Below are 12,405 nucleotides of genomic sequence, written 5' to 3' on the forward strand. Positions count from 1 at the left end.
CAGATTAGAAAAAAAAATTAGCGTGGTACATCCCAGCCAGTAATATTTTGGTCTTCTTTATTGATATATTTAGAATATTATTTGTATGTTCACAATTTACTGTTATTTTTTAGATCAAAGCAATAAACACATTTAGTAAAGATTTTTAAATTAAAAAAAGGAATGCTGCCTGCATATTTTAATGAATATGTTACATTGAGGGGTCAAGTTCATTCATATACCATGAGAAATATTGAAGATTTTGATATCCAAAAAACTAATAAACATAGCACAATGACATCCTTGTTTTACAAATGTATGAATGAATTTAACCGGTGTTACCTTAGCCATAAATTCCATCCATAAATTTTTTTTTTCATATTTTCACAAAAATTTGGTATAAATTTATCAAAAATGAATAAAACAGATAATATTGATAAGAAAAATGTTATATATGTTATATATGTTTGGAAAAAAAATTTAAACGGGCGATGTATTGACGGTGAGTAGATAATGCCACTCAAATTCAAAAATCCTTTATGGATGGTACGTTAGTCAACTTTTTTTCTCAGTTTTTTGTTAAATTCTCAAAGTAAATATAATAAAGCATAACATATAAAAAAATCGTGATGGAGGTATTTTCCAAAACAAGCAAAAAAAATTCTGAAACTTAGATGTATTGCGCGCTATTCGTTAATACGTCTCAAATTCAAAAATCCTTTATAGATGGTACGTTAGTCAACTTTTTTTCTCAGTTTTTTGTTAAATTCTCAAAGTAAATATAATAAAGCATAACATATAAAAAAAACGTGATAGAGGTATTTTCCAAAACAAGAGAAAAAAATTCTGAAACTTAGATGTATTGCGGGCTATCCGGTAATATGTCTCAAATTCAAAAATCCTGTATGAATGGATCGTTAGTCAACTTTTTTTCTCAGTTTTTTGTTAAATTCTCAAAGTAAATATTTATAATAAAGCATAACATATAAAAAAACGTGATGGAGGTATTTTCCAAAACAAGAGAAAAAAATTCTGAAACTTATATGTATTGGGGGCTATTCGGTAATACGTCTCTCATTCAAAAATCCTTTATGGATGGTACGTTAGTCAACTTTTTTTCTCAGTTTCTTGTTAAATTCTCAAAGTAAATATAATAAAGCATAACATATAAAAAAATCGTGATGGAGGTATTTTTCAAAACAAGCGAAAAAAATTCTGAAACTTAGATGTATTGCGTGGTATTCGTTAATACGTCTCAAATTCAAAAATCCTTTATGGATGGTACGTTAGTCAACTTTTTTTCTCAGTTTTTTGTTAAATTCTCAAAGTAAATATAATAAAGCATAACATATAAAAAAATCGTGATGGAGGTATTTTCCAAAACAAGCGAAAAAAATTCTGAATCTTAGATGTATTGCGCGCTATTCATTAATACGTCTCAAATTCAAAAATCCTTTATGGATGGTACGTTAGTCAACTTTTTTTCTCAGTTTTTTGTTAAATTCCCAAAGTAAATATAATAAAGCATAATATATATAAAAAAAAACGTGATGGAGGTATTTTCCAAAACAAGAGAGAAAAATTCTGAAACTTAGATGTATTGCGGGCTATTCGGTAATACGTCTCAAATTCAAAAATCCTTTATGGATGGATCGTTAGTCAACTTTTTTTCTCAGTTTTTTGTTAAATTCTCAAAGTAAATATAATAAAGCATAATATATAAAAAAATCGCGAAAAAAATTCTGAAACTTAGATGTATTGCGCGGTATTCGTTAATACGTCTCAAATTCAAAAATCCTTTATGGATGGTACGTTAGTCAACTTTTTTTCTCAGTGTTTTGTTAAATTCTCAAAGTAAATATAATAAATCATAACATATAAAATAAACGTGATGGAGGTATTTTCCAAAACAAGAGAAAAAAATTCTGAAACTTAGATGTATTGCTGGCTATTCGGTAATACGTCTCAAATTCAAAAATCCTTTATGGATGGTACGTTAGTCAACTTTTTTTCTCAGTTTTTTGTTAAATTCTCAAAGTAAATATAATAAAGCATAACATATAAAAAAAAACGTGATGGAGGTATTTTCCAAAACAAGAGAAAGAAATTCTGAAACTTAGATGTATTGCGCGGTATTCGTTAATACGTCTCAAATTCAAAAATCCTTTATGGATGGTACGTTAGTCAACTTTTTTTCTCAGTTTTTTGTTAAATTCTCAAAGTAAATGTAATAAATATACTTTGAGAATTTAACAAAAAACTGAGAAAAAAAGTTGACTAACGATCCATCCATAAAGGATTTTTGAATTTGAGACGTATTAACGAATAGCGCGCCATACATCTAAGTTTCAGAATTTTTTTCGCTTGTTTTGAAAAATACCTCCATCACGATTTTTTTACATGTTATGCTTTATTATATTTACTGTGAGAATTTAACAAAAAACTGAGAAAAAAAGTTGACTAACGTACCATCCATAAAGGATTTTTGAATTTGAGACGTATTAATGAATACCGCGCAATACATCTAAGTTTCAGAATTTTTTTCTCTTGTTTTGGAAAATACCTCCATCACGTTTTTTTTATATGTTATGCTTTATTATATTTACTTTGAGAATTTAACAAAAAGCTGAGAAAAAAAGTTGACTAACGTACCATCCATAAAGGATTTTTGAATTTGAGACGTATTAACGAATACCGCGCAATACATCTAAGTTTCAGAATTTTTTTCGCTTGTTTTGGAAAATACCTCCGTCACGATTTTTTTATATGTTATGCTTAATTATATTTACTTTGAGAATTTAACAAAAAACTGAGAAAAAAAGTTGACTAACGTACCATCCATAAAGGATTTTTGAATTTGAGTGGCATTATCTACTCACCGTCAATACATCGCCCGTTTAAATTTTTTTTCCAAACATATATAACATATATAACATTTTTCTTGTCAATATTATCTGTTTTATTCATTTTTGATAAATTTATACCAAATTTCTGTGAAAATATGAAAAAAAAATTTATGGATGAAATTTATGGCTAAGGTAACACTGGTATGAATTTAACCATCTTCCCCCCAGTGTTAAGAATGCACTGACAGTTCAAATTTTTAAAAAATTACTGAAGACATATATTTTACCTAGATAAAAAAAATAATTTTTAATAAATCTGTATGTGTTGTATAATATTGCATGTATTGTATATTGTATGTTACATTTAATTAAGCAAATTCATATTTAAATATTGTTAGTAGGATTTCTATTTCAATAAAGAATTTCAAATTTCAAGATTAAGGTTACTTCTGTGACTTTTTTGATTTTTTCAAATTTTTCTTTGTATTCTTGATTATTTTTATTGGAGTTCTATACACCCCACTACACTAACTGTGTAATATTTACCCACTATATAATCTTTAGACTTTCTACCCTCTCGGGTGTAGGTATACCCACTGCACTAACGCAGGGATAATTAGGTAACTTATGAACGTAGCAATTGTGCAGTGGGATCTTGTACTAAATGTTTCTTCTAAAAATGTTCACATTTTTGTTTTAAAAGTTAAATAAACATTTCTTGTTCTTTAAATATGAGTTTAGTACATAAAGCATAGGTTCTTATGACCAACTTTAGTTGTTTAAGGAAAAATGTACCATACACAGGGCAAGAAAGAGAATTTTGCACACTGTTATGACATGTGCTCATAAGAGTGATCAAAGCTAATTTCTTTAGTTTCCTTTACTATCATTTTATATTTCTCACGAGAATTTAAATATTTTACTAAAGGACAAACCTTGAAACAAATAAAATATAATAAATAAGATTCAAAATATGACAAGCTACAATAAAATTGACAGAAATATAGCAAATCACGTTCACAAGTGTATTAACCAATGAACTGTCAATACGGATGGAATGGCCCGGTCCCATTCAAACAGTGAAGCGAGATTGCCACCAACATACAAGAGAGAGGTCCTAGAGAGAGAGACAGAGAATGGGCAGGAAAATTTTACAGGCCGTGTAATTTGAGTTGCCTATATAAATGGACCCGATTGAATCAGTATTGACAGTTCGTTGAATGGACCTCATATTTTAACTTTAAGGCTAATTGGCAGTACATATTTCAAAATTTAAATACTTTTTTGTATTTACAGAGTAAATAGAGTACAGAGTTTATATAAATATATTAAATAAACATACTTGGTGTTTAAATACTTTTCAGAATTGTTATTTGTATTTATCAAAACAAACACTTTCCTAAAGTATTTGGGAGTTAAATAATTTTAAAACTATTTAAATACTAAATTAGTGACTGTTTTATATTAAGTGAAGAAGTCCTTGATTATGTTTTTATATTTAGAATTTTATAAGAATTACATGAGGTCCATTTCCTCGATTTGATAGTTGATATAGGCAACTCAAATTACACGACCTGTCAAATTTTCCTGCCCATTCTCTGTCTCTCTCTAGGACCTCTCTCTTGTATCGTGGCCGCATTAATTTTCTTCGTGCCTATTCCATCCGTATTGACAGTTCATTGGTATTAACCCGAGTATTAACCCAAAATAATTAATTTTTGTGTTTATCTCATCAACAAAATGCCTTAAACCTTATAAATATTTCAGTAGATGGAGCAAACAATATGTCACAATTAAAAATCAATGGTCCAGTACAAAGAGTATTACTTGAAGTTGTGACAAGAAGTTGCATTATTTTCCAGTGAAAAACGTAGTAAAAAAAGTATTAATTCAAAAAGTGACCATAATAACACCTATGTGTTTTAGCATTTCTTTCAGGAATACGTGTTGTAAATCAAATTTTTTGGAGAAAAACAGTTTTACTTATTTCAAATCAAAATGTCATTTTTTAGTTGTTATTTTTTTAACAAATATTTTTTTTAGCTTATTTTTTTTGTATGGCTGTTGTCATTGGCTATACTTTTGCTCCATACAGGTAATGTTTTCCACCATGTTGTGGACGGTTCTTTTTGGTTTTCTATGGTGAGTGTTGTTCCATATCAACTCATGAAGTGCTTTTGTACCTTGATTACCCTGAGGTATTGTATTTCTGTATCACGCAGACATGTACTGTATCTATGTAGGTACTGCAGATCCTAACCACTCCAGTTATGCAACTTTCGAGAGTCGTATCGCAAATAGGCGAAAGCGCTATGATGAAGGAACCATCGAATTTGATAGTAAACTTATAAAAACGGTACTTAATAGTGGAAAAATAATGGAATAATTGTTAAATGCAAAAACTTGTACTTACTTGAGTTGCTTTTTTGTTACCAAGCCATTCAAATCTTGCAATAGCATCATCAAAAGTAAATTTAGGATAAAACCTATGACACCAATACTCATAGGTTTTCATTAATATATTTAAATCATGTTCTTCATGTCCCTTTCCCTTATATTTTATGTCTTTGAAGTGTCCAGAAATGGCTGGCAAACCTTTAGAACTCCTTATAGTTTGTATATCAAATTTAGGCTGCGGATTTAATAGTTTTCTTTTGGGCTTAACTTCTTTTTTCTTGGCTTCATCATCATCTTTTTTACTTTCATTTTGCTGGTTATCTTCAACTTGATTCTCATCGTCATTCCTTTCTTCCTCTATGTTATTAACACTTTCTGATCCAGAGTGTTGTTCAGTTCGTTCCCCAACTTCATTTTCACCCAAAGATTCGTTATCAGAAGACATATTCAAGAGAGATTTTATAAAATAAAACTTGTATGGTGATACGGATTATGTATGGAGTGATCTGTTCCCGCGATTTTTAACTACTATTTTAGGTTATATTTATATGTCAAATTTGACTTACTGAAAATTATTAGTATCACTTTCGTTCCCTTTTTCTTCATTTTCATCATCGACAGCGTTAAAATTATAGTTAGATTGATTAATTCTTGTAAGAAAAGACTGCAAAAGACGCTTGTTTAATTTATCTGTTTGTGTAATTTCACGCACTTCCGTGGGCGGTGGTTGATTTTGAGTCTCTTGGCAAACAGGTTCATTTTCTGGTGTATGTGTTTCTGTATTTTCTTTTACGGGCATTTTATATTAATATTTATTTAATTGTATAAAAAATATTTTTATAAAAATATAACCACAAAATAGGGAGTAACTATGACAAATGACAATGCCAACATGGAATTTGACAATTTCGAATGAGAAAAAAAATAGGCATACTCGCCTATTCAGCCAGGTGATAAGAGTTGCCTATATTAAGGGTTTATTAATGCAAAAGAGGCTGCATTAATACGTCGGAAAAATGAAAGAATACCCATGAACGAACATATAAAACACGCTGTATTTTCCTGTCACCGTGTTCCAAAGAAAATTGTCCAGTGCAAGTACATGTAACAATAATTATTACATGTACCTACTTGCGCTGGCCAATTTTTTGTGTGACACGGTGACAGGAAAATACAGCTTGCTTTATATGTTCGTTCATGGGTACTCTTTCGTTTTTCCGACTGTTTGTAATATTTTATCTTATCTTTTGATGTTTTGCAGAATTGCGTGGATGTTAATTAAACACCGAAGTACTTCTAGTCAGTTTTATTTTAAAAGAAAACTCAATAATTCTACAAATAACTTAAACATCAAAATCAACATTTATTTTTCCTTGACACTTATTTTTGCTTACAGTTGACATCTGACACTTATATAACATTGTTTCCAACTACATCATACAATAACAAAAATCCCCTAGATTTGCCATTGCTTATTTTTACTGGGTATTCAACACCCCCCCTCAACGGTAAATCTCCTAGATCTAAATTAATTTTTTATTCTAAACCTAGCAACTCTCTAAATTTTTTAAACAGAGTTAAACCTAATGGTTTTGTACATATGTCAGCCTGTTGGTCACTTGTATTAAGATATTTTAATACAACAATATTTTCCTTAATTTTATCTCCTACAAAATGAAATCTAATATCAACATGTTTTAGTCTCTTATGAAATTCCGGATTTCTACTAACCCTTATAGCGCTTTGATTGTCTGCATGAATTAGAACCGCTACATAATCAGGTTTTATTTTTAAATCATACATTAAGTATCTTAGCCAACATGCTTCACTCACACATACACTTAGTGCAACATATTCAGCTTCAGTAGAGGACAAACTGACTGTAGACTGTTTCCGTGATGCCCATGACACCGTGCAATTAAAAACTTTGAATACATATCCTGATGTAGATTTTCTATCAGTACGGTCACCTGCCCAATCTGAATCTGAGTACCCTACTATCAAATTTTCCTGTTTATATTTATGTTTATAGTATATCAAACTCATAGTAACTGTGCTTTGAATATATCTCAATACTCTTTTTATTGCTACCCACAAATCGTTACTTGCACATGTTTGATACCTGCTTAATATACCTATAGCTATACACAAATCTGGTCTTGAGCATAACATTGCATACATCAAACATCCTATAGCAACTCTACATTTCTTTTCTATCTCTATGCTCTCAGATTTTTTTCGTTTGAGAAAATCGTGGTGAAAATTATTATCCATTGGTGTTGTTGATGGTTTGCAGCTTGACATGTCAAATTTCTTCAAAACATTTTTTAAGTAAACAGTTTGATTAATTTTTATTTTGCCTTCAGACAAATTTTGAGTTATGCACATACCCAAAAAATGTTTTATTTGACCTAAGTCCTTCATTTTGAAGTTTTTGTTTAAAATGTATTTTATTTTCTCAACTTCTTGATCATTTGTACCTGCCAACAGCAAATCATCAACATACAGCAAAATGTATATCCTACCTTTTTCATTTACTTTAATATAAAGACAATATTCATATTCAGATCTTGAAAAACTCAAATTTTGCATCAAATTATGAAATTTGTCATTCCAATTTTTAGGTGAACTTTTCAAACCATATAAGGATTTTCTTAATTTGCAAATAGTGCCCTCTTTTTCTTTAAATCCCTTTGGGAGTGAAATAAAAACATTTTCTTTAATATCCCCATTTAGAAATGCACTACAAACATCTACTTGATGAATTTTCATATCAAAAGTATTACACATGGCTAAGAAAATCCTTATTGATGGTAATTTTGCTACTGGACTATAAATATCATTAAAAAACATACCAATTTGTTGAAAACCTCTAGCTACCACACGAGCTTTATATTTCACTACTTTACCATTTTCATTTTTCTTTTTCTTGAACACCCACTTGCACTCAATGACTTTTTGACCATCACTACTTTGCACAAACTCCCATGTTTCATTTTCTAGCAACGCATTTATTTCTGATTGCATAGCTTTCTTCCAATTTTTACACTCACTACTGGCCACTGCATCATCATACGTCTGGGGTTCTTCATCATCACTAAAAGTCAACAAACTCATTTCGTCATCATCCAGAACATAATCATCATATCTTGAGGGTCTTTTTATATGTCTTCTCAGGTCATATCCATGCTCCTGCTCTATTTCATTCACATCTTCAACACTGCTATCAGTTTCGAGGTCACTCTCACTGCTTTCTTCTCTATTATTTTGAGGTTCTTCTGCTTCACTGTCATCTTCTTCTGACTTTATCTCCTCACATATCATCTGTATGTTTTTATTCATGTCTGTCTCCCCATTTTTTATTTCTATGGTTTTCTCGGGCAAAAATATGACATCTCGATGAATTTCAACTTTATTTTTGTCTGGGACAAATATTTTGTAACCTTTTACATCCTCACTGTAGCCAATAAAGAAACCAAACATATTTTTTGCATCCCATTTTAATCTCTTCTCTTTTGGGACATGCACTGATACTCTAGAACCAAAACTCTTGAGTGTAGAAATATTATTGACTTTCTTTTTGTACCATAATTCATAAGGTGTCACATTTTTTATGCTACTAGGGCCTGTTCGGTTTAAAACATACACTGCTGTATGTATGGCCTCTGCCCACAAGTTTTTATTCAACTTTTGCCCTTGTATCATAGTTCGGGCTGATTCAACTAGGGTTCTATTTTCCCTCTCAGCCCTACCGTTCTGCTGAGGCGTATACACTACTGATCTCTGATGTTTTATGCCTTGATAGTCAAGCATCTCCTTTATTTCTTGGTTCATAAACTCTAAACCGTTATCTGATCGTAAATTTTTCATCTTGCAGCCTGTCTCTCTCTCGGCTAATGATATAAAATTTTTAAGGTGTTTCTTAACTTCTGATTTATTTTTCATGAAATACGCGTACCTATAATTTGTATAGTCATCCTTTAACAACAGGAAATACCTATTTCCCCCTAAAGACTCTTCTTCCATAGGGCCACATACGTCTGTATGCACTAATTGTAATGGCTCACTTGCTCTTGATTCACTTAACTTGAATGGTATTCTGTGTTGTTTACCTGTTAAACACTGTTCACACACGAATTTTTCGTCTATAAAATCAATGTTATTTTGCCTTAAAAAGTTTCTCACATATGTAGTATTTTGATGTGCTAGTCTGCAGTGCCAAACTCTCAAACTTTCTGTTGTTTTTGCAGAATTACACTCTGATAAAAATACATCTACTAAACAGCTGTTTTCTTGAACTTGACCGTCAGACAAGTTTTCGTTAGGGGTGCGTTCCGAAATTAAAATATTTGCAAAGGTTTCAGTGTTTTGTTCTTGTGAGAATAACATTTTGTATAATTTGTTATCCCGTGTTGCCAATGCTCTTATTTCTCCTTTGTCATTATAAAATTCACATTTTTCATTGTTTGAAAACATCTTATAACCTTTATCTAAGGCACATCCAGCTGAGAATAAATTAAATTGTAAATCTGGCACAAATAATACATCTGACAGGGTTGACTTTATAAATTTCTTACCATTAAATGCCCATAGAGTTATTTTTCCAATACCTTTAACTGGTAATTTTTCTCCATTTCCGACTTTTACTTGTTTTTTATAGCTTATCTCTATCAATTCTTCAAACAGATCTTGATTCCAGCACATATGTTCGCTAGCTCCTGTGTCCAAGCACCATTCATTTTTATTTTTCTTACTCCCAGTATATACCATGAATGCATTACTGTCAATTTTATTTTCTTCTCTGCTTGTCTGTTGTTTTTCATTTTTATTTTTATTAAACCAACACTCTTGTAAGTTGTGTCCTCGTCTTTTACATTGACTGCATACTTTTATGTCTTTCTGGCTATTATTATCTCTCTCTTTCTTCTTGAAAAAGCAATTTTTCGCAATATGGCCACCTCTGCCACAAAAATGGCACTTTAATCTGGTTTTCTTTTGCCCTTTAAATTCTCTGCTTGTATCACTTTTCATCGCCAATGCTGTGCTGCCCTGTGCTGACTTACTTCTTTCTTCTTCGATAAGTAGTCTTGATGTAAGTTCATCTAGGGTTTGTTTATCAGATGGTACGGATTCCCATGCGGATCGAAAATGCTTATATTCCTCTGGCAATGCCATAAGTATTTTTGTCATGATCATTTTATCGGACAGCTCTTCACCAGCTTGCTTTAGCTTATTTTTTATCTCTTCAAGCTGTGATATGAATGAGGCAACATTTTTACCTGATGAAAACTCAGAGAAAAAACTTTTGTTGCATTAAATGAATGCTCACCTCTGACTCTTTGTCGTAGACAGACTTCAACTTTGTCCACATATCTTTCGAGGTCTCACAGGATAAAATGTGTGTCATAGGGCCTTGCTCTATTCTGGTTACTATAAATTCTTGTGCTTTTGAATCACTAGCATCCCATTTCTTTTGGTCATCTCCAGTAGTGCTCGGTCTCACAGACTTTCCTATTACTATGTCATAATAACCACGGCTTTTTAGCACTACCCTTGTTTGAAATTTCCAGGCTACCCAGTTGTCACCACCACTAAGTTTCAACGCAGCCGATGAATTTTCCATTTTTCGGATTTATGTTTTTCTTTTTTTTATGTATATATACTCGAGCTTCTTTTTCACCTTTTTTTCAGCTTTTCTTTTTTTTATTTTCGTTGGCCGCGGCAAACTACCGACACAGGCTCTTCAACACTGACTTTTTTACTGGCGAAATACTCACGAAACAAGTGATCTGGGCCATAACCTGATGTTTTGCAGAATTGCGTGGATGTTAATTAAACACCGAAGTACTTCTAGTCAGTTTTATTTTAAAAGAAAACTCAATAATTCTACAAATAACTTAAACATCAAAATCAACATTTATTTTTCCTTGACACTTATTTTTGCTTACAGTTGACATCTGACACTTATATAACATTGTTTCCAACTACATCATACAATAACAAAAATCCCCTAGATTTGCCGTTGCTTATTTTTACTGGGTATTCAACATCTTTGTTTAAAATAAATTGTAAAGAATTTAGAGTGGGTGTTCGTTATTACAAATTTGGAGAACCGAAGAACCAGAGAATGAGAATGGATGCAAGGCTTAACTGTACAGATTCCTAAGAAGGGCGACACATCCAAATGTGTGAGAATTGGAGACCGATCACCTTGCTATCCACAAGCAAAATAAAGGCACGAATCATGCTTGAAAGAATGAAGAAGGAATTGTATAAAGTTATAAGAGAAAACCTTCCGGGCGCGATTCTGAGACTTCCGAGAAAGCCTTTGATCGTGTAGATCGCAAAGCCATATGAAAATTACTAGATAAATAAAGAATACCTCCCAAGTACCTATATAAGAATTATAAAACTGTTCTATGAAGAGTCCACAGCACGCATAGTCCACGAAGTTAACGGAACAAATAGATATTGGTACAGGAGTAAGGCAAGGCTGTGTGCTCTCTCCGACCTTATTCCTGATAGTAATCGACTGGATGATGTCCAAGGCTACTAGTAATAAGACTGGAATAAGATGGAATGTTTTTAACCAACTTGAGGACTTGGAATTTGCAGATGAAATATGTTTAAAAAAAAAGAGACAACACATGCAACGCAAAACTGAAAAAGTAGCAGAGGCAGGGAAGAAGGTCGGACTTAATTATAAACGTCAGAAAAACTAAGATAATGAAAATCAATACACCAAGAGAAGTAGGAATATCATTGGGAGGCACGGAATTATAAACAACAAAGGAGGGACGGAGGAGGATGTAAAACGGAGAATAGGAATAACTCAAAACGTATTCCATATATGTTAAGGAAAACGTGGCTTCACGTCAGATGACGAGTAAAACTAACATACGATTATTCAATATCAATGTGAAGACTGTGCTCCTATAAGGAGCAGAAACTTAAAAAGTGTCAAGAAAATGTATCGGAGCGATGCCGGTGTTCATAAATAAATGCCTAAGGAAGATTCTTAATATATACTGGCCTAGACATATCAAACCAAAAGCTGTGGACAAGAACTAACCAGGAACCTATATCTAAGACAATATGCAAAAGGAAATGGAGTTGGATGGGGCACACACTAAGGAGACCTGACACAGACATAGCGAGGCAAGACCTAAAATACATACCACAT

At 31.8% G+C, this 12,405-nt stretch overlaps 2 protein-coding genes across 2 annotated transcripts in view; both read right to left on the reverse strand.

The window, feature by feature from the left end:
• LOC114329017 (dentin sialophosphoprotein-like) overlaps positions 1-5,667 on the reverse strand; it is a 19,973-nt gene extending 14,306 nt beyond the window's left edge. Inside the window, exon 1 of the mRNA XM_028278030.2 lies at positions 5,239-5,667. Coding sequence (XP_028133831.2) covers positions 5,239-5,667 — 429 coding nt within the window. The remainder of the gene's footprint in view (positions 1-5,238) is intronic.
• A 117-nt stretch (positions 5,668-5,784) lies between these two features.
• Positions 5,785-6,021, reverse strand: LOC114329018 (uncharacterized). The gene has a single exon (XM_028278032.2). It carries the CDS (start codon positions 6,019-6,021, stop codon positions 5,785-5,787), a length of 237 nt encoding a protein of 78 aa, XP_028133833.2.
• Between the last annotated feature and the right edge of the window lie 6,384 nt (positions 6,022-12,405).

This window comes from Diabrotica virgifera, chromosome 4 (assembly GCF_917563875.1).
Source record: "Diabrotica virgifera virgifera chromosome 4, PGI_DIABVI_V3a".
Taxonomy (NCBI): Eukaryota; Metazoa; Arthropoda; class Insecta; order Coleoptera; family Chrysomelidae; genus Diabrotica; species Diabrotica virgifera.

Bases quoted from the DNA above. Each gene is read 5' to 3' on its own strand.
- LOC114329018 (XM_028278032.2), bottom strand. From the start codon at position 6,021: ATGCCCGTAAAAGAAAATACAGAAACACATACACCAGAAAATGAACCT.